Consider the following 23,078-nt stretch of genomic DNA (forward strand, 5'->3'; position numbering starts at 1 on the left):
GATTCTGACGGGACTGGACAGGTTAGATGCGGGAAGAATGTTCCCGATGCTGGGGAAATACAGAACCAGGGGACATAGTCTTAGGATAAGGGGTAGGCCATTTAGGACTGAGATGAGGAGAAACTTCTTCATTCAGAGAGTTGTTAACCTGTGGGATTCCCTGCCGCAGAGAGTTGTTGATGCCAGTTCACTGGATATATTCAAGAGGGAGCTAGATATGGTTCTTACGGTTAAGGGGATCAAGGGGTGTGGAGAGAAAGCAGGAAAGGGGTACTGAAGGAATGATCAGCCATGATCTTATTGAATGGCGGTGCAGGCTCGAAGGGCCAAATAGCCTACTCCTGCACCTATTTTTCTATGTTTCTATCAGATTGTCAATATTGTCGCAATACTTTGGTGGTGACTGAAGCAATAACTGAAAATGTCATTAATGCCCACTTTCAGAACATACAATTCTATAGACTTTCACAAAACTATAAAAAAAAACTAAAAGTGAACTTAAATCAAAATTTCACATCTGAACGATTAGCTACATGCTAGTCAACACAAATAAACAACAAACCAAGTACAGCAAAAAATTACCTGAGGGACACTAATTCCTTTCCTGATCTGTTCCTGTTCCCACATCTTTAATTCTTCATCCTGATCTGTTGTGTCCAATGCTTCATCATCACTTCCTTCAATCCCTGTTCACATACAGAAACAAGAGTAAAACACTACAAGTTAGAAAAACTCTTCCTTAATTCCTACTGCTTGAATCAATAACTCTACCCATATTAAAAGTTTAGTGTTAGTACTGCTATAATGTATTGCAATACTATAGTGAGCCTGTAGCATTGCTAATTGGTCAATGCTAATAATTTGGCACCACAAACCAATTAGATCAGCCCAAAAAAAATCACATACATATTGGATATTTTGACTACCTTAGGTTATTTGTTAAATTGGAAAGTTTACTTTAAAAAATGAAAGTGTAGAAGCACATTCCAACTGAATTCTTGAATTTTTTGAAGCACATGGTTGAGGAAAGTAAAACAGGGTAAGACACAGATGAAAATAATATGCCTAAAATTCCGACGTCCCCGGGCCCGTATGAAGTTTCTACGGACCCGGGAAGGCATCGGAGAAGCCAGTTTGCAGCGCGCAATGCGCATGCACTGAAAACCGGCTTTTCCGATCTGTCAAGCTGGATCTTGACAGATCGTAGCCAGATCGTGAGCTAGGACAGTTGTACGGGCAAGATTGCGGGATTTACCCATATCTTGCCCGGCAAATGTCTTTAAAAATCTTGTGCCTGAAAAAGCAGGTGCATAGCCTACTTTTACAGGCGCAAGTGTTTTAAAACACACAAAAACATATTAAAATAAAGTTATGAAAACATATTTTATTGTTAAAAACCCTCCCCACCATGGTAAGTTTATTTTAAGGCATAATGAAAAAAACTTTAAAAAATTGGGAAAATATAGTTTTTTTTATAAGACATTAATAACTTTAATTTAAATGAATCTTAAATATGTAGTGTATATTTTCTATTTTTTAATTAGAGTTTTGGGTGTTTTGGGGGGGGTTTCTCATTCATAATAATGGGAACTCCAACTTACGGAGTTCCCATTGTTATGAATGAGAAAAAACTGTACCTTGATTGTAAAGAGCCATGTGACTCCAGCTTACAGACGTCCCTATGAGCGCGCACTGCGACGCGCAGCGAGGAGCCCTGTGGATCGGGAACTCGAGCGGGCGCAGCAGCTTCAGGTAGGTGCGCATTTTTTCTCTAAAATCTAGTCGAACGCCCGCGGGAAGGAGAAAGTGGAATGTCTGCGCCAATCTTTTTAATTAAGAAACTATTTTCTCATTAATATTCAAAACACAATAACCCAGGTTATGCAGTGAAAATAACGGCAAGGCCATCAGCGCTTACCATTATTAAAAAGAGGAAACCAGACAGAAACTTCCGGCGACCGCACATGCGCAATTAAACGCAAAATCAGGAAGTTGCTGTCCAAGTAGCCCTGCTCCTCCAAAAGCTTCACTAGAACAGTACTTCTCCGAGAGATTTGGCATTAAAATACACGGAAGGACGTGAAGTTGCGGAACTTACTGGATAGATACCCACTAAACTTGCCAGAAAAAGGTAGGGCTTGACAATTCCAGTGTAAGTACATTTAAAATGGCATAAGTCTTAATTACTGCCAAACAACCTCTCTAGCATTGAAAATTAACTTATACAAATGTGGAGTCTCATTACTTCAGATTGTAATTATTAATGGAGATTTAAAACAATAAAAACATTTAAATAATTTTTTTTGACTAAACTCTCGGTCTCTTATTTGTCACTCTTAATCCTATCTTTTTTTCCCTCTCTTTATTTTGCTTTCTATACATGATCTGGCATTGAATTATCTATTCTAATTTACACTTCCTAATTCAGACTCTGCATGTCAGTAAGGATTCTTCAATCAGATTCGTTCAGGAGATACACTGTTCATACTGCCCTGTTCATACAGGCCCAGATCCCTTGTAGAGGGCACCGCGCTGAAATGGATTTCTAATCACTGCAAGTTCCAGTGCAAAAGCCCATTGAAAGTCTGGGGGCAAGTATAATGAACAGCTGGCTCAGTTTGTTCACCACTGACCACAAATTCCAGGCCATTAAATGATCCTTTAGCGTGTTATAGCTGCCCAGAGTAAGTACTGACCTATTTCTTCTGCAATTTTTTGTCTTTGCGTTTTTTCCTTTACCGAAAAGACAATCCTTCGTTTCTCATCATCATCATCACTTGCATCATTCTCATCTTCACGTACAAGTCGGTTTGTACTTGTCTCAATTTCTACAGCTGGACAATCCCCAAGCTCACGAGCCATCTGCCTCCTCTTGCGTGCAGCATGGATAAAAGCAGCATCTGGAATTTCTCCTATAAAATAATTACATAAGTCAGTTGCAATAATGCAAGCTTGAAACTGCATAGTTCCTCTAAATTAACACATGTGGCTTCTACTTGCATCCCTGAAAGTTATATTCAGACAAAATAGATTGATTTAAATTCAGTACCATAAATGTGTTCATAACAATTTAATAATGCAATGGAATTTCAACTACAATAAATGTAAAAAAGTTTGATTTTACTCAGAAAATACTGTCAATATAGAAATGCTAACTGGTTTCCAACATTATTTTAATCTTAATAATAATATTCAGTATATGGTAGAAAGTTAAAGGTAAATATAGAATGATAAAAGACAGCTTCAATTTTAATTCCTAATAAAGGCAGAATTTGTGTTGCAATATAGTTCTGGCAGTTTTATAAAGATTAGGAATGAAAAGTGATTTATAGTGATTGATTACTGCTCAGCTCCTTTCAGAAAATGATGCTTTTATTGTTGCCAGGACATTTTATGGTCAATTTAAGTACACTGGAAATAGAATGCATTACATGCATTATGTGTAGAAACTTGTGAAATTGGTCGTTGCATGTCAAAGTGAAATTCCTCCTTAGAAATGTTTCATGCTTGTATGTATTTCACACCTGGTCGAAGTGCATTCAGTGTAGACAGAGTGTTAGCAAAGGCTCCCACAGTTTTTGTTTTGCCTTCTTCATCCTGCTCATCACTGTCTACCTCCATCTCCTCCTCTCCTTTCTCGCTTTGGCCATCATCTTGAACAGGTTCCTTCACCAAAGCAGGTTTCTCTGCTGTGACATCTGCCAAGAAAGATAATACAGCTGCATCAAGTCACATAATTGAAAAAGCACTAAGAAAAAGTGCATTGGATACATGTCAATTCAACAAGAAATCTGTATTTCCACAAATAGGAAATTAACCAAAGTCAAACAGGAACATTTAGCATATTTTGACATGGCAAACAGGATTTCCACTGTTCGTAATACATAACCTAAAGTGAGATGATACTATCAAGTTGCTAGGATGTTGCAAGTAGCAAGGGTCAACTTTATATTTGTTTTAACAAGCTGAATGGTTGCTTGCACTGCAACTCCTGAAGAACTCATCTGGGGGTTGCCTCATATTTTCAGTAGTCACAAAGACAATTTAAAAAAAAGTTTTCAAGTACAATTAAGAAATAATATTGTGCGGTGCTACAACATTATCATGAAAAGCTTAGCTACATCAGTGACCATAATCTGCAAACATTGCACAAATGAAGATGTTAATCCAGGTTTGTTTTGTTATAACAGCACATTGTTCAAATCTATTCTAAGCATTATGAAAATAAATTGTTGTATAGATTCGTTTTTTACTTCAAATGTATGCAAAAGTGATATTAGCAGCTGCATTATTCTTCACACCAACATTTCTACAAGATGGTGCTGTATCAATTGCTTATTAAATTATCTTATCTTAGAAATAATAACTCACACAACATTCAATTTTGACTTGTTAAATATAAGAGCCCAGCATCAATGTCCAAATCCGTAAGTGGACCTTGCGTCCCCTATGCTGCAACTGTAATGATTGAACAGAACTTGCCACTATATTTTTTGGTTTACTGGAGTACATCATATGCTGTCACATGATTTCCTCATCTTTGGTAGGTGATATATACACACTTTTCAGATCGAGTCTCAGGCTACAAAGCAACAAATTTAACATTAAACAGGTAAATGAACAGTACTCAGTACAAACAGCTATTTACAGTAATTTAGAAACTGCACTATCCTCCTCGAAATGCCAAAACAACAAAGATGCTTCCCCTGTACTATCAACATAAAATCGACCCTCAAAACATGCCACTCCTTTCTTACGTAGCATCATGGAGCACTGATCTAGCTCTGTCTCCCTGTTGGCTTCAAATTGACTGCTGACTAATAAAATCAGACACTTGTATCATTCAACATCTTTGAAGGCATATTGAAACAAAAACACCATCAGACAACTATATCGCTCAATTACATCAGGTTGACAGCCTGTTAACAGTTGCCAATTATCTAAGATGCTTGTCCAGACAAGTACATCTGCCACAAACAATAAAGTTTAAAGCCATTCTCTCAGCCTCTCGGTACGTAACTGATCAAAATGTCAAGCTCACTAAACCAAATAGAATGGAATGATTTGATTCACTGATCTATTTCAAAATACTTTGACTGACTTATTAGGTAGGACTCCATCCAAGTATATTGGCAACAATGAAAGCATTCAAAACAAGGTCGTCTGAACTATACAGATTTCTGACTTTTGCTGAAGTGTGAAAATTAGCCAGAATGTAATGTACATTGCATTTGATTTCCAGGAACAGCAAGCACTGACTAGATCTCAATCATACATGTGCAGTATTCCACTAGAAAGAATCTGATCAATCTAATTTTGTCTCATACTTTTCTAGTTTTCACTCAAACTGGGTTCTATAACTATTGCAATATATTTACTCTTTAAAATATTACAATGCTGCTCCTATTCTGAACCCCATCTCATAGTTCTCAGCTAAGGAATCAACAACAGAAAAGTAAATGTGTTTCTTTTTTGGAGAGAATCTTTTTGTTCACCAAAGTGAAAGATGACATCCAGGCACTTATCAGGAGCATCAAGCACTCCCTGATCAAGTATAGGGCAAAGCTCCCGACACACCGTCCAAAGAATGTGCATAAGCTGTCATAATCTAAGCGAGACTAACAACTTAGTGTAAACTATGGGCATTTTTAAATTGTGGATTCATACAACAATGACTTGCATTTATACAACACCTTTAATTTAAACGTCACAAAAGCGTTATCAGACAAGATTTTGACATTGAGGTACATGAGGAGATATTAAGACAGGTGAGGTAGGTTTTCAGGAGCGTGTTAAAAGGGTAGAGTTAGAGATGCGGAGAGGTATAAGGAGGAATTTCCAGAATCTAGACAGCTGAAGGCATGGCTGTCAATGGTGGAACAATCAAAATTGGGGATGCATAAGAGGCCAGAATTGGAGGAATGCAGAGTTCTCGGAGGATTGTAGGGCTTGTGGTGGATACAGAGATGGGGAGGGTGAGGTCATGGAGGGATTTGAACACAAGGATGAGAATTTTAAATTTGCGGTGTTGCTGGATCGGAAACCAATGTAGGTCCATGAGCACAGGGATGATGGGTTAATGGGACTGGGTGCGAGTTAGGATACAGGCAGCATTGTTTTGGATGAGCTGAAGTTTAGAGTGTAGAAGCTGGGAGGCTGGCCACTTGTCGTAAAATTCTGCAATTCAAAGCCTGCAGCAGCAATGAAAGTAGAATTTACTGAATAAAGTTAGTTTTCTGGTGATAATACAACCACCACTAGTCTTTTTCAGCAGCAGCAAGAGAAATTTAAGCTGTGAACCTCTGCAATGTTAATACTTACTTGAAACCTGAGAGTTCCCATCACTTTTTGCCATGGATTTTTCAAGATCTTCCTTGTACTCTTTCTTGAGTTTATTTACAATCTTTTTGCTGTAATTTGATTTCTTCACTTTAAAAATCTCTTCCTCTGTCGAAGGAAAAAAAAGGTAAACCTGGATGCTTAAACAGCAGGCAGTGTGAAATTTACAGAGGTGAATTCTCCCACTATCAGAAAACATTTTATTTGAAAGTTCAACTTGCTTTAAAAAACAGCAACATCATTTCAATAATATAGTAAACAGAAAGGAGAATTTAAAAAAATTAATCATGAAACAAGCCATGTTTTTCCATAGATATAAAACCAGGCTCTGAACTAGCAGTACTCCGTTCCCTCAGGTCCAACCCAAACAGTGTTATTAAACCTGTTGACAAGAGTGGCACTGTTGTTTTGCAAACCAACCTCTGCCCTGCGCCAACGCCAACCGTTCGACACATCCTCCTGCCTCGCCCTGGGCCATGACCCCACCACCAAACACCAAGCCATCATTTCCCAGACGGTCACTGACCTTCGCTCCACGGCCACCAACCTTGTGGTCCCCCAGCCCAGCTTCTATCTCCTTCCCAATATCCACAAACAAGACTGCCCATCGTTTCAGCCTGTTCTTACCCCACAGAATTGATTCCTTCCTACTTTGACTATTTTTTTTCCCCTTGGTCCAGTCTCTTCCCACCTACATCCGCGACTCTTCCAATGCCCTCTGCCACTAACTGCTTCCAGGCCCGGTATCCTTTTAACTATAGACGCCCAATCCCTCTACACCTCCATCCCCCACTAGGACGGCCTGAGGGCCCTCCACTTCTTCCTTGAATGGAGCCTCAATCAACACCCTCCTCCACCTGGTCGAACTTCTTGTTACATTGAACAACTTCGCCGTTGACTCCACTTACTTCCTAACAAGGTGCTGCTATGGGAACCTGTATGGGTCCTAGCTATGTCTGCCTTTTCATGGTATTTGTTTCAGTCCTCATCTCTTTTTCCTGTACACTGATGATTGTTGGTGCCCTTTCCTGCTCTCACCCTGAACTGGAAAATGTCATCAACTTTGCTTCGAATTTCCACCCTTCCCTTGCCTTCATATGGTTCATCCCACTCTTCCCTTCCTCGACTTCTCTATCTCTTCATTTCTGGGGATAGGCTGTTGACCAATATCTACTATAAGCCCATCGACTCCCGCAGCTACCTTGACTACACTCCCTTCCAACCAGTTTCCTGCAAGGACTCTATTCCACTCTCCCAGTTTCTCTGTCTCAGTCGCATCTGTGACAAAATATTTTCAATATAGGCAAGTGCGAGGTCATCCAATTTGGACCTAAAAGGGATAGATCAGAGTACTTTCTAAATGGTGAAAAGTTAGAGGCATTGGAGGTTCAGAGATTTGTCCATGTACATAGATCAATGGACAGGTACAAAAATAAATAAAATAACTAATGAAAAGTTGGCCTTGAGATCCAGACGATTAGAATGCAAGGGATTTAAAGTCATGCTACAGCTGTATAAAGCCTTGGTTAGACCACACCTGGAGTACTGGGTTCAGTTCTGGGCACCATACTGTAGGAGAGATATAATGACCTCGGAGAGAGTGCAGCATATCTTTACTAGAACGATACCTGAACTCCAAGGATTAAATTATGTCGAGAGATTACACAAACTCGGGTTGTATTCCCTGGAATTTAGAAGATTAAAAGACGATTTGATCGAAGTTTACAAGAACTGATGTGCAGAGAAAGAGAAACTATTTCACTAGTTGGGGAAATCTAGGACTAGGGGACATAGGAGAGCCAGGCTTTTCAGGAGTAAAGTTAGGAAACACTTCTACATGCAAAGGGTGGTAGATGTTTGGAGCTTTCACCCACAAACAGCAGTTGATGCTGGGTCAATTGATAATTTTAAATCTGAGATTGATAGATTTCTGTTAACCAAAGGTATTAAAGGATATGGGGCAACGGTAGATTTATATGGTGAAAGGTCACAGATCAGCCATGATCTCATTGAATGGCAGAACAAGCTTGAGGGGCTAAATGGCCTACTCCTGTTCCTATCAGTTTGGATGATACCACCTTCCATACCAGCGCTGCCCTAAGTTTTCCTTTTCCCTCAACTGACGATTCCCCTCCACCATGGTTGACAGGGTCGTGGTCCTTCCCATTCCCACACTTCTGATCTCACCCCTTCCTCCCAGAACCACAATAGCATTACCTTTGTCCTCACCTTCCGCCCCATCAGCCTCCACATTCAACGGATCATCCTCCGTCATTTCCGCCACCTCCAGCTTGATGCTACCACCAAACACATCTTCCGCTTCCCTTTCCGCATGCCAAAGGGACCATTCCCTCCATGACAATTTTAAATCAATCTCAGATTTAAAATTATCAATTGACCCAGAGTTCCAAACTTCTACCACCCTTTGCATGTAGAAGTGTTTCCTAACATTACTCTGGAAAGGCCTGGCTCTCATTTTTAGGTTATGTCCCCAATCCTAGACTCCCCAACCAGTGGAACTAGTTTCACTCTCTCGACCCTACCAGTCCACTCTTCAAACACCCCCACCCCTGCCCACGGCACCTTTCCATGCAAGTGCAAGAGATGCAACACCTGCCCTCTTGTGTCCTCTCTTTCCACCATCCAGGGCCCAAAACACTCCCTCCAGGTGAAAGTGATTTACTTGTACTTCTTCCAATTTAATATACTGTATTCGCTGCTCACGATGTGGTAGTCTCTACATTGGAGAGACCAAACACAGATTGGGTGATCGCTTTGCGGAACACCTCCGTTCAGTCCACAAGCGTGACCCTGAGCTTCCGGTCACCTGCCATTTGAATTCTCCATCTCACTCCCACTCTGGCCTCTTTGTCCTTGGCCTCCTACACAATGGAGGGGAATTCTCGGTTGAGGGAAAAAGAACACATCGGAAGCACTGGTGTGGAATGACATCAGAACAGATGCAACGGAGACGGAGAAATTGGGAGTATGGAATAGAGGTCACAGACCAATGATTAATTTAAATTTCGTATTTGTAAAAGAGCAAAAAGTTAGTAACTATGGGCAGTGAGGGAAATCTATCCAAAAAAGCAGAAACTGAACTAGATTAAAATTAACCAAATTCATGTTGATACTATTCAGACAAAAAATGCATATTTCATAACAAATCAATAAAAAATGTTTTTTTCGAGTCCAAGTACCTTCATTAATGTTTATACTCTTTCCTATCTAGAGCTATCGCCTTGTCAATTGGAGGTACAACTACAATTCGACCTTCAATTCCCACTACCTTTATGCAGTCAGTTCTCAATACTTCGGTTATAATTCCTCCCTTCCCCCTCTGTTCAAAGTATTCATCGACAGGTGTGGCCTGATTCCTTCTTGCCTCAAAAAAATCCAAGCTATCAAATCAATGCCCTTTCCCATACAAATGAAACCTTACATTATGTGGTATGGGAACTGCTTGGATTTCTCCTTAAAATGAATCCCCAAGAGAATTTATCTGATATACTGACCTTGAAAACAAAATGCGTCACCAGGAATACTAAAAGGCACAATAGGGCATGATAGGGATCGATTCAGTCAACAACTTGAAAGAAAACTATTTCAGCTATTGTGGAGTCAGAGCTAAAGGCTTAAACTAGGTCAACAGCAAACTGCAAGATTCAGTAATTTGGTGTGTAATGGGCTAAATAACCTACATTTAAAACAGCAGCATTGAGACGGGATGGGCAAGCATGAAGTGATTTTACAACACATGGTGTGATGGGTAAGGAAATAAATTGTCCCCCTTTCCATCACACAAATTATGGGTTATATTCATAATGAATACAAGAGATATCACCAACAGCAAAGCTCTATAAAGGTGCAAGATGTGTTCAAGACTATAATACATCCTGAGTTTTAATGACGGTGTGAACCATTAAGCTTCACTTGTTATTAGCTTCCAAACCCCTCCAGTTACAGATCAAATTAATTTGCATCATGGTGCATTGTGAAACTGACACATGCACAATGTTAATATCAAAAGGAACTGCAACTTACATAATGCAATGACAAGGCAGCCCCAATTCCTCTCATTCTTCCTGCCTTCTCCAATTACAATTTTAAAATCAAGAGTCACTATGAACCATTCCAACTTAGTCAGCCAATTCTCTCAGCAGACATCCAAATAGTCTGGCTTTATATTCTTTCACATATTAAAGCTATGCCTGGTTTCCGCTTGCCTATCAAAATGGCATGCTTTGGGTCTGCAATTAATTTGAAAATAGTTCTGAGATGACCTTGCTTTAATCTACCTCTGCATGTCAACATTTCCAGAGCACTGTAACAGCATCAAAGTATGTACAAGTACACAGAACAGTGCAAACCTCTTCCCAGAACTCAGGAGATGAATTTTTGCAGCAGTGGTCATTTTTGTTTGCCTGCAAGCAAAAGCCCAAAATGTAGAGATTGACATAGTCTCATTAAAGTCAACCCTAATTAGTTATTTTCTGACCCTGGAAACTGAAAACACTGAAAAATGTAAAGGTCGAATTGGAGAGTACAGAGGTCAAGCTCTCTATAGTCTGAAAATGCTTCACAAGCGATTGTGGCATATTCTAATGCCTCCAGGCTGATCTTTAGTACCATTTCATGCAAGTTTCAAAGTTGAAGCCTTCTTTAAAAAAATATTGTACACATTATACAAGTATATGACTTTTTAACAGCAAAATTACACAATTTTCAATGCTAGCTGGTTCTCATTCATATCTTTTGTTACTGATTTTTCTTTGTCATTGCCAACAACTGCAAATGGCTGTTGAGTTTTGATGGGCAGCTTCATATCACAACACAGAATGGGTGAGGCAAGGAAATGTATGAAGCTGATACTAGACATTAGTGAGGAGGGAAGGGAGGATTTGCATGCACTTGCACCATTTTATATTAGAATATGGTTGCAAAGCTCGGCTACTACTGTACATGCTATGTGTATGCACATTCTTCAAGTGGGAATGGATCGCTGTGCATGAAACATAATAAGCTACATAAAACTTCTCCTGAACATGTGCTAAGTGCCCAGCGCAGATGTGGGAGTGCATTACAAGAGCACAGCACACTCAAGACATTCATGGAGACAGTTTGAACTTTGGCAGTTTGTTGTAGCTCTGAACAAACTCAGTAACCTGCCATAGCAAATTAACAATTTTTAATGCTCTCATTTGTATCTATTGTTACTGGTTTTTCCTCAGCGTTACCAACAACTGTATATGACATGAGTTTTGCAGGGAAGCTTCATATCACAACACAGAATAGTAAGGCAAAGAAATGTATAAAGCCGATACTGGACATTATTGGGGAGGGAAGGGAGGATTTACTAAAAATATAATGGAAAAAGCAGTTTACCTAGAGAATTATTTACTAGACTGTAATAGTCATATGCAAAAATTTTTTTAAAACACACTTGGAGTATCCATGATACTATAAATTACAAAAGCGAAGCTCAAACAATTTACAAGTGTCATTTGAATTCGAAGAGCGTTTATGGTATTGAATTTGCTCTCAAGCAACTGTGCTTAAGTATACAGAGGTTTTTATTTCTAAGCTTTCCCATTTAAATCCACTAAAGCGGCAATTTTCTTCAGGTTCATATTGATCAACTAAACTATACTAGACTCTGGAGCAAGATTAACGTACAGGAACTGTTTAATTAAAATGATACATTTTTAAACTTGCCTTAATAGAATATATAATGAGAGTGAGGGCATCAATAGGCTATAACTCATGCGTGGTTTGAAGGCCATTATAAATAGTGAGATCAACACTTAGTGGCTCAGTTAGTCACATTTTGGAGAATACATTTTAGCTTGAACACTTTAGGTCAGAGGGTATGCTGTTTTAGGAGGAAAGGCGTATCTTAACTTTCTCTACTCCAATGGAAATAGTCCTAGTATCTCAAGTCTCTCCTCAACTGCAGTTTCCCATTCCCTGCCATCACCCTGGTGCAATGTACGCTCTCCATAGCTTTAATGTTCTTTCTATAATGGGACATGCAAACCTGCGCACAGTACTCCAACTGTGGCTTAACCAGTGCCTTGCACAATTTAATGACTGCTTTACTCCTGCACTTTATGCCCATATTTATACAACCAAAATACTACTGGCCTTTTGTCATCGCCTTGTGAACCTGCACTCTCAGTTTCAGAGAATTATATATTTAAATCCCCACTATCCCCAGGTCTCGGTTTATCCACATCCACTTTCTTTTAATGAAGTGAACACTCTCATCCTTTGTTTTTACCCAAAAATAGATTACCTCATACTTATTTATCCACATTATGACTTGTCTGCTCATTGCATTAACTTATCCTCATCTTCTTACTGATCTCCTCAGTTTGCCAAACCTTGTACTTTTGCGCCATTAGCAAAATTTGAGATTGTAATTTACATATATAAATAGTGGATACAGTACCGGTCTCTGGGGTACACTATTTCCAACCAACACATGTTTACTCTAACCTGGTTACCTGCCTGTCAGCCAACTTTCTATCCATGTTGTTGCATTTCTTTCTGTACTGTCCTTTGAGTTTTTCTAACAAGCCACTCATGAGACAGCTTATCCAGCACCATCTGAAAATCCATACAAGACTCTTAAACTACTGCATTCCCTCTATCTTTCTTATCAGTCATGCTTTGAAAAAAGGATTACATTTGTCAAACGTAACTTACCTTTCACAAATCATTACTGGCTGTCCTTAATTAACACACACATTTCTAACTGCATAGTAATTTGATGTAAAATGATGGATTCGAAGAGTAAAGACATTAAACTGAACTATGGTTACCCAGTTTATCCTTTTCTGCCCCCCTTCAACAATCGCAACACAAAGCTGCACGGCCATGGACCGGAAACATCAACTGTTTCTCACCACAGATGTTGCCTGACCTGCTGAGTATTTACAGCATTTTCTGTTTTGATTACGAAATTGAATCTTGCAGGATTGAAATACTGTAAGACTCTTGCTATAATCCTCTTCAACTTCAACGGTCCATCTATCTCACATATAGATCTCAATTGTATGTTTCTTGCCACTTCTCATACAGATTGCACTCAAAATGATTTAGTTTGCTCAGAAAAAGAGTGACATTCGACCCACAAAAATCGCATTTCTTGTGGAATAAAATAGATTGAAGACTTGCTAACTAGTTAACCGTTATAATATATTCAAATTTAACATAACACATTAACTACTTCGAACTATTCACGTCAACGTCGAAGTATAAATATTTAGTGCACAGGCCTTGATCAGCCTCCAGCTCCCCGTCTCCCCACCGCGTTGCGCATGAATCCAAGCCCTGCGGCCTCTCCTCACCTTCCTCCTCGTCCTGGAAGCTGAGCAGCGCCGCCTTCGGCGCCTCCTTATCGCGGCTCCGTTTCTTGTCCCTGGCAGCGAGTCTGGCAGCAGCCAGGCCGGGCGCGGGTTTGGCGAACCCGAAGCCTAGCGCGGGTTTAGGAGCACCGACGCCCGGTGCGGGTTTTACAGGACAGAGGCCGGGCCCGGGTTTGGGAGCGCCAAGGCCCGGCGCGCAGATGGCGAGCCTCGGCGGTGGCAGGAGGCCGGCGGTCGGCTCGCTGATGCCCAGAGGCGGCGGGACCGGCGGCTCGGCGCATTTCTCGTGGCTGTTGTTGGTGAGCTGGGCCTCGGCCGCCGGGCCGGGCTGCTGCTGCTGCTGCTGCTGTGGCGGCGGCGCTTCCTGGATCGCCCCATCTTCCCGCTCCTCCTCCTCAGAGTCGTTCCGTCGCCTGAAGTTCCTGCGCGATTTTTTGAACATAGTCGCCGGGGCGCTCGGCGCCGCCTTACAACCGGCAGCGCGACAGCCTCGAGTGGCGGCGGGTTCCGCTCGGCGTGACCAAGCCTGTCACAGCGCCTCCAGAGTCTGAGCCCAGTCACAGCGCCTCCAGAGTCTAAGTCCAGTCACAGCGCCCCCAGAGTCTGAGCCCAGTCACAGCGCCTCCAGAGTCTAAGTCCAGTCACAGCGCCCCCAGAGTCTGAGCCCGTCACAGCTCCCCTAGAATCTGAGCCGAGTCACAGCGTCCGTAGAGACTGAGCCCAGTCACAGCGCCCCCAGAGTCAGAGCCCAGTCACAGCGCCCCCAGAATCTGAGCCCAGTCACAGCACCCCCAGAGTCTGAGACAGATCACAGCGCCCCCCAGTGTCTGAGCCCAGTCTCAGTGCCCCGAGAGTCTGAGCCCAGTCACAGCGCTCCCAGAGTCTGAGCCCAAAGAGCCCCCAGAGTCTGAGCCCTGTCACAGCGCCTCCAGAGACTGAGCCCCGTCACAGTGCCCCTTATGTCTGAACCCTATCACCGCGCCCTTGTAGATTTTGAGCCCAGTCACAGCGCCCCCAGAGTCTCAGCCCAGTCACAGCGCCCCCAGAGTCTCAGCCCAGTCAAAGCGCCCCCAGAGTCTCAGCCCTGTCACAGAGCCCCCAGAGTCTGAGACTGGTCACAGCGCCCCCCAGTGTCTGAGCACAGTCACAGCGTCCCCAGAGTCTGAGCCCAAACACAGCGCCCCCAGAGTCTGAGCCCAGTCACAGCGCTTCCAGAGACTGAGCCCAGTCACAGCGCCCCCAGAGTCTGAGCCCAGTCACAGCGCCCCCAGAGTCTGAGCCCACTCACAGCGCTCCCAGAGTCCGAGCCCAGTCACAGTGTCCGCAGAGTCTGAGCCCAGTCGCAGCGCCCCTAGTATCTGAGCCCAGTCACAGCGCCCCAGAGATTGAGCCCAGTCACAGCGCCCCCAGAGTCTGAGCCGAGTTAGTGCAACCCCAGAATCTGAGCCCAGTCACAGCGTCCCCATAGTCTGAGCCCAGTCATCGCGTGCCCAGAGTCTAAGCCGATTCACCGCGCGCCCAGAATCTGAGCCCTGTCACAGAGCCCCAAGAGTCTGAGCCTAGTCTGTGCGCTCCCAGAGTCTGAGCTGAGTCACCGCACCACAAGATTCTGAGCTGAGCCCAGTCACAGCGCCCCTAGAGTCTGAGCCGAGTCACCGCGCCCCCAGAGTCTGAGCCCAATCACTGCGCCCCGAGGGTCAGAGCCCAGTCACAGCGCCACAAGATTCTGAGCCCGTCACAGCGCGCCCAGAGTTTGAGCCCAGTCTCTGCGCCCCCAGAGTCTGAGCCCAGTCACAGCGCCCCCAGTATCTGAGCCCAGTCACAGCGTCCCCAGTATCTGAGCCCAGTCACATCACCCCGAGAATCTGAGCTGTCACAGCGCCCCCAGAGTCTGAACGCAGACACAGTGCCCCCAGTGTCTGAGCCTAGTCACAGCTCCCCCACAGTCTGAGCCCCGTCACAGTGCCCCCAATGTCTGAACCCTATCACCGAGCCCTCGCAGAATTTGAGCCCAGTCACAGCACCCCCCAGAGTCTCAGCCCAGTCACAGCGCCCCCAGAGTCTCAGCCCAGTCAAAGCGCCCCCAGAGTCTGAGCCCTGTCACAGTGCCCCCAGAGTCTGAGACTGGTCACAGCATCCCCCAATGTCTGAGCCCAGTTACAGCGCCCCAAGAGTGTGAGCCCAGTCACAGCGCCCGCAGAGTTGGAGCCCACTCACAGCGCCCCCAGAGTCTGAGCCCAGTCACAGCGCCCCGAGAGTCTGAACTGTCACAGCGCCCCCAGAGTCTGAGCCCAGTCACAGCGCTCCCAGAATCTGAGCCCAGTCACTGCGCCCCTCGAGTCTGAGCCCAGTCACAGTGCCCCCAGAGTCTGAATCAAGACACAGCGCCCCCAGTGTCTGAGCCAATCACAGCGCCCCCTGAGTCTGAACCCCGTCACAGAGCCCCCAATCTCTGAACCCCAACACCACGCCCTCGCAGACTTTGAGCCCAGTCACAGCGCCCCAGAGTCTCAGCCCAGTCACAGCGCCCCCAGAGTCTCAGCCCAGTCAAAGCGCCCCCAGAGTCTCAGCCCTGTCACAGCGCCCCCAGAGTCTGAGACTAGTCACTGCGCCCCCCAGTATCTGAGCCCAGTCACAGCGCCCCCAGAGTCTGAGCCCAGTCACAGCGCCACCAAAGTCTGAGCCCAGTCACAGTGCCCCCAGAATCTGAGCCCACTCACAGCGCCCCCAGAGTCCGAGCCCAGTCACAGTGCCCGCAGAGTCTGAGCCCAGTCGCTGCGCCCTCAGTATCTGAGCCCAGTCACAGCGCCCCCAGAGTCTGAGCTGTCACAGCGCCCATAGAGTCTGAGCCCAGTCACAGCGCACACAGAATCTGAGCCCAGCCATTGCGCCCCAGAGATTGAGCCCAGTCACAGCGCCCCCAGAGTCTGAGCTGAGTTAGCGCGCCCCCAGAATCTGAGCTCAGTCACTGCGTCCCCACAGTCTGAGCCCAGTCATCGTGCGCCCAGAGTCTGAGCCCAGTCAAAGTGCCCCAAGTGTCTGAGCACAGTCTGCGCATTCTCAGAGCATGAGCCGAGTCACCGCACCCCAAGATTCTGACCTGAGCCCAGTCACAGCGCCCCTAGATTCTGAGCCAAGTCACTGCGCCACAAGATTCTGAGCCCGTCACAGCGCGCCCAGAGTCTGAGCCCAGTCTCTGCGCCCCTAGAGTCTGAGCCGAGTCACAGCGACCCCAGGGATTGAGACCAGTCACAGCGCGCCCAGAGTCTGAGCACAATGACAGCGCCCACAGTCTGAGCCCAGTCACCACGCCCCCACAGTCTGAGCCCAGTCACCGCACCCTCAGAGTCTGAGCCCTGTCATAGCGCCCCCAGAGTCTGAGCCCAGTCACAGCGCCCCCAGAATCTGAGCTGAGATACCGTGACCCCAGAGTCTGTGCCCAGTCACAGCGCCCCCAGATTCTGAGCCCAGTCACAACGGCCCCAGAGTCTGAGACCAGTCACCGCGCCCCCAGAGTCTGAGCCCAGTCACCGCGCCCCCAGAGTCTGAGCCCAGTCACAGCGCCCCCAGAGTCTGAGCCCAGTCACAGCGCCCCCAGTATCTGAACCCAGTCACAGCGCCCCCAGAGTCTGAGCTGTCACACACCCCCAGAGTCTGAGCCCAGTCACAGCGCCCCCAGAATCTGAGCCCAGTCACAGCGGCTAAGAGTCTGAGCCAAATCACATCGCCCCCAGAGTCTGCGCCCAGCTACAGCGACCCCAGAGTCTGAACCGAGTCACCGCATCCCCAGAGTCAGAGCCGCGCACTGTCACGGCGCCCCCAAAGATTGAGCCCAGTCACAGAGCTCCCAGAGTCTGAGCCGAGCCACCGCGCGCCCAGAGTCTGAGCACAGTGGCAGCGCCCCCAGACTCTGAGCCCAGTCACAGCGCCCCCAGAGTCTGAGCCCAGTCACAGCGCCCCCAGAGTCGGAGTCCAGTCACCGCGCCCCCAGAGTCTGAGCCCAGTCACAGCGGCCCCAGTATCTGAGCCCAGTCACAGCGTCCCGAGAGTCTGAGCTGTCACACACCCCCAGAGTCTGAGCCCAGTCACAGCGCCCCCAGAGTCTGAGCCCAGTCACAGCACCCCAAGAGTCTGAGCCCAGTCTCCGCACCCACAGAGTCTGAACCAAGTTACAGCGCCCCCAGAGTGTGAGCCTAGTCACAGTGCCCCCAGAGTCTGAGCTGTCACAGCACCCCCAGAGTCTGAGCCCAGTCACAGCGCCCCCAATGTCTGAGCCCAGTCACAGCGCCCCAAGAGTCTGAGCCCAGTCTCCGCGCCCCCCGAGTCTGAGCCGAGTTTCCGCGCTCCAAGATTCTGAGCTGCGTCAAGTCACAGCGCCCCTAGAGTCTGAGACGAGTCACTGCGCCCCTCGAGTCGGAGCCCAGTTACAGCGCCCCCAGGGTCAGAGCCCAGTCACAGCGCCACAAGATTCTGAGCCCGTCATAGCGCGCCCAGAGTCTGAGCCCAGTCTCTGCGCCCCCAGAGTCTGAGCCGAGTCACAGCGACCCCAGGGTTTGAGACCAATCACAGCGCACCCAGTGTCTCAGCTCAGTTACCACACCCAGTGTCTGAGCCCAGTCACCGCGCCCCCAGTGTCTGAGCACAGTCACAGCGCCCCCAGAGTCTGAGCCCAGTCACCGCACTCCCAGAGTCTGAGCCAAGTTACAGCGCCCCCAGAGTGTGAGCCCAGTCACAGCGCCCCCAGAGTCTGAGCTGTCACAGCGCCCCCAGAGTCTGAGCCCAGTCACAGCAACCGCAGAGTCTGAGCGCAGCCTCAGCGCCCCCAGAGTCTGAGCCCAGTCACAGTGCCCCCAGAGTCTGAGCCCAGTCACAGCGCCCCCAGATTCTGAGCCCAGTCACAGCGCCCCCAGAGTCTGAGACCAGGCACCGCGCTCCCAGAGTCTGAGCCCAGGTACAGCGCCCCCAGAGTCTGAGCACAGTGGCAGCACCCCCAGACTCTGAGCCCAGTCACAGCGCCCCCAGAGCCTGAGCCCAGTCACAGCGCCCCCAGAATCTGAGCTGAGATACTGCGCCCCCAGAGTCTGAGCCCAGTCACAGTGCCCCCAGAGTCTGAGTCCAGTCACTGCGCCCCCAGAGTCTGAGCCCAGTCACAGCGGCCCCAGTATCTGAGCCCAGTCACAGCGCCCCGAGTGTCTGAGCTGTCACACACCCGCAGAGTCTGAGCCCAGTCACAGCGCCCCAGAATCTGAGCCCAGTCACAGCGACCTCAGAGTCTGAACCGAGTCACCGCATCCCCAGAGTCAGAGCCGCGCACTGTCACGGTGCCCCCAAAGATTGAGCCCAGTCACAGCGCTCCCAGAATCTGAGCCCAGTCACAGCGCCCCCAGAGTTGGAGCCCAGTCACAGCACCCCGAGATTCTGAGCCCAGTCACAGCGCCCCCAGAGTCTGAGCCCAGTCACAGCGCCCCAAGAGCCTGAGCTGCGTCCAGGCACAGCGCCCCTAGAGTCTGAGCCGAGTCACCGCGCCCCTCGAGTCGGAGCACAGTTAAAGCGCCCCCAGGGTCAGAGCCCAGTCACAGCATCACAAGATTCTGAGCCAGTCACAGCGCACCCAGAGTCTGAGCCCAATCTCTGCGACCCCAGAGTCTGAGCCGAGTCACAGCGACCCCAGGGTTTGAGACCAGTCACAGCGCCCCCAGAGTCTGAGCCCAGACACCGCACCCCCAGAGTCTGAGCCAAGTTACAGCACCCCCAGAGTGTGAGCCTAGTCACAGCGCCCCCAGAGTCTGAGCTGTCACAGCACCCCCAGAGTCTGAGCCCAGTCACAGCGCCCCCAATGTCTGAGCCCAGTCACAGCGCCCCAAGAGTCTGAGCCGAGTCACCGCGCTCCAAGATTCTGAGCTGCGTCAAGTCACAGCGCCCCTAGAGTCTGAGCCGAGTCACTGCACCCCTCGAGTCGGAGCCCAGTTACAGCGCCCCCAGGGTCAGAGCCCAGTCACAGCGCCACAAGATTCTGAGCCCGTCATAGCGCGCCCAGAGTCTGAGCCCAGTCTCTGCGCCTCCAGAGTCTGAGCCGAGTCACAGCGACCCCAGGGTTTGAGACCAATCACAGCGCACCCAGTGTCTGAGCTCAGTTACCACACCCAGAGTATGAGCCCAGTCACCGCGCCCCCAGTGTCTGAGCACAGTCACAGCGCCCCCAGAGTCTGAGCCCAGTCACCGCACTCCCAGAGTCTGAGCCAAGTTACAGCGCCCCCAGGGTTTGAGACCAATCACAGCGCACCCAGTGTCTGAGCCCAGTCACCACGCCCAGAGTATGAGCCCAGTCACCGCGCCCCCAGTGTCTGAGCACAGTCACAGCGCCCCCAGAGTCTGAGCCCAGTCACCGCACTCCCAGAGTCTGAGCCAAGTTACAGCGCCCCCAGAGTGTGAGCCCAGTCACAGCGCCCCCAGAGTCTGAGCTGTCACAGCGCCCCCAGACTCTGAGCCCAGTCACAGCGCCCCCAGAGTCTGAGCCCAGTCACAGCGCCCCCAGAGTCGGAGTCCAGTCACCGCGCCCCCAGAGTCTGAGCCCAGTCACAGCGGCCCCAGTATCTGAGCCCAGTCACAGCGCCCCGAGAGTCTGAGCTGTCACACACCCCCAGAGTCTGAGCCCAGTCACAGCGCCCCCAGAGTCTGAGCCCAGTCACAGCACCCCAAGAGTCTGAGCCCAGTCTCCGCACCCACAGTGTCTGAACCAAGTTACAGCGCCCCCAGAGTGTGAGCCTAGTCACAGTGCCCCCAGAGTCTGAGCTGTCACAGCACCCCCAGAGTCTGAGCCCAGTCACAGCGCCCCCAATGTCTGAGCCCAGTCACAGCGCCCCAAGAGTCTGAGCCCAGTCTCTGCGCCCCCAGAGTCTGAGCCGAGTCACCGCGCTCCAAGATTCTGAGCTGTGTCAAGTCACAGCGCCCCTAGAGTCTGAGATGAGTCACTGCGCCCCTCGAGTCGGAGCCCAGTTACAGCGCCCCCAGGGTCAGAGCCCAGTCACAGCGCCACAAGATTCTGAGCCCATCATAGCGCGCCCAGAGTCTGAGCCCAGTCTCTGCGCCCCCAGAGTCTGAGCCGAGTCACAGCGACCCCAGGGTTTGAGCCCAGTTACCACACCCAGAGTATGAGCCCAGTCACCGCGCCCCCAGTGTCTGAGCACAGTCACAGAGCCCCCAGAGTCTGAGCCCAGTTACCGCACTCCCAGAGTCTGAGCCAAGTTACAGCGCCCCCAGAGTGTGAGCCCAGTCACAGCGCCCCCAGAGTCTGAGCTGTCACAGCGCCCCCAGAGTCTGAGCCCAGTCACAGCAACCGCAGAGTGTGAGCGCAGCCTCAGCGCCCCCAGAGTCTGAGCCCAGTCACAGCGCCCCCAGAGTCTGAGCCCAGTCACAGCGCCCCCAGATTCTGAGCCCAGTCACAGCGCCCCCAGAGTCTGAGACCAGGCACCGCGCTCCCAGAGTCTGAGCCCAGGTACAGCGCCCCCAGAGTCTGAGCACAGTGGCAGCGCCCCCAGACTCTGAGCCCAGTCACAGCGCCCCCAGAGCCTGAGCCCAGTCACAGCGCCCCCAGAATCTGAGCTGAGATACTGCGCCCCCAGAGTCTGAGCCCAGTCACAGTGCCCCCAGAGTCTGAGTCCAGTCACCGCGCCCCCAGAGTCTGAGCCCAGTCACAGCGCCCCCATAGTCTGAGCGCAGTCACAGCCTCCCCAGAGACTGAGGTGAGTCACCGCGCCGCCAGAGTCTGAGCCACGCTCAGTCACGGCACCCCCAGCTTCTGAGCCCAGTCCCACCGCTCCCAGAGTCTGAGCTGAGTCACCGTGCCCCGAGAATCTGAGGCCAGTCACAGCGCCCCCAGAGTCTGAGCCCAGTAGCCATGCCCGCAGAATCTGTGCCCAATCACAGCGCCCCCAGAGTCAGAGCCCAGTCACAGTGCCCGCAGTTGCTGAGCCAAGTCACCGCGCCCCCAGAGTCTGAGCCCAGTCACAACGCCCCCAGAGTCTGAGCCCTGTCACAGTGCTCCCAGTGTCTGAGCCCAGTCACAGCGCCCCCAGAGCCTGATCCCATCACCGCGCACCCAGAGTCTGTGCTCAGTCACAACGCCGCCAGAGTCTGAGCCCTGTCACAGCGCTCCCAGAGTCTGAGCCCAGTCACAGCGCCCCCAGATTCTGAGCCCGTCACTGCGCCTCCAGAGTCTGAGCCCAGTCACAGCGCCCCGAAAATCTGAGCCTGTCACAGCGCCCGCACAGTCTGAACCCAGTCACAGCGCCCACAGAATCTGAGCGCAGTCACAGCGCCCCCAGAGTCTGAGCCCAGTCACAGCCCCCCACAGAATCTGATCCCAGTCACAGACCCTCAGAGTCTGAGCCGAGTCACAGCGCTCCCAGAGTCTGAGCCCAGTCACAACGCCCCCAGAGGCTGAGCCCTGTCACAACGCTCCTAGAGTCTGAGCCCTGTCACAGCACACCCAGAGTCTGAGCCCATCACAGCGCGCGCAGAATCTGAGCCCGTCACAGCACCCCCACAGTCTGGGCCCAGTCACAGCACCCCCACAGTCTGGCCCAAGTCACAGCACCCCCAGAGACTGAGCCCAGTCACAGCCCCCAGCAGAGTCTGAGCCCAGTCACAGCGCCCCCAGAGGCTGAGCCCAGTCACAGCGCCCCCACAGTCTGAGCCCAGTCACAGCGCCCCCAGAGTCTGAGCCCAGTCACAGCGCCCCCATAGTCTGAGCGCAGTCACAGCCTCCCCAGAGACTGAGGTGAGTCACCGCGCCGCCAGAGTCTGAGCCACGCTCAGTCACGGCACCCCCAGCTTCTGAGCCCAGTCCCACCGCTCCCAGAGTCTGAGCTGAGTCACCGTGCCCCGAGAATCTGAGGCCAGTCACAGCGCCCCCAGAGTCTGAGCCCAGTAGCCGTGCCCGCAGAATCTGTGCCCAATCACAGCGCCCCCAGAGTCAGAGCCCAGTCACAGTGCCCGCAGTGTCTGAGCCAAGTCACCGCGCCCCCAGAGTCTGAGCCCAGTCACAACGCCCCCAGAGTCTGAGCCCTGTCACAGTGCTCCCAGTGTCTGAGCCCAGTCACAGCGCCCCCAGAGCCTGATCCCATCACCGCGCACCCAGAGTCTGTGCTCAGTCACAACGCCGCCAGAGTCTGAGCCCTGTCACAGCACTCCCAGAGTCTGAGCCCAGTCACAGCACCCCCAGATTCTGAGCCCGTCACTGCGCCTCCAGAGTCTGAGCCCAGTCACAGCGCCCCGAAAATCTGAGCCTGTCACAGCGCCCGCACAGTCTGAACTCAGTCACAGCGCCAACAGAATCTGAGCGCAGTCACAGCGCCCCCAGAGTCTGAG

General features: G+C 49.5%; 1 protein-coding gene across 2 annotated transcripts in view; it reads right to left on the bottom strand.

The window, feature by feature from the left end:
• Positions 1-14,245, bottom strand: part of paxbp1 (PAX3 and PAX7 binding protein 1) — a 46,956-nt gene extending 32,711 nt beyond the window's left edge. For both annotated transcript variants that reach the window (XM_070893765.1, XM_070893763.1), the window contains exons 1-5: positions 13,692-14,245; positions 6,322-6,447; positions 3,525-3,698; positions 2,697-2,912; positions 583-686 (exon numbers count right to left, since the gene is read on the bottom strand). In XM_070893765.1, the coding sequence (XP_070749866.1) occupies positions 583-686; positions 2,697-2,912; positions 3,525-3,698; positions 6,322-6,447; positions 13,692-14,151 (1,080 nt within the window). In that variant the 5' untranslated portion in view covers positions 14,152-14,245. The remainder of the gene's footprint in view (positions 1-582; positions 687-2,696; positions 2,913-3,524; positions 3,699-6,321; positions 6,448-13,691) is intronic.
• Positions 14,246-23,078: the final 8,833 nt, after the last annotated feature.

The sequence above is a fragment of the Pristiophorus japonicus genome, chromosome 11, assembly GCF_044704955.1.
Source record: "Pristiophorus japonicus isolate sPriJap1 chromosome 11, sPriJap1.hap1, whole genome shotgun sequence".
NCBI classification, from domain to species: domain Eukaryota; kingdom Metazoa; phylum Chordata; class Chondrichthyes; family Pristiophoridae; genus Pristiophorus; species Pristiophorus japonicus.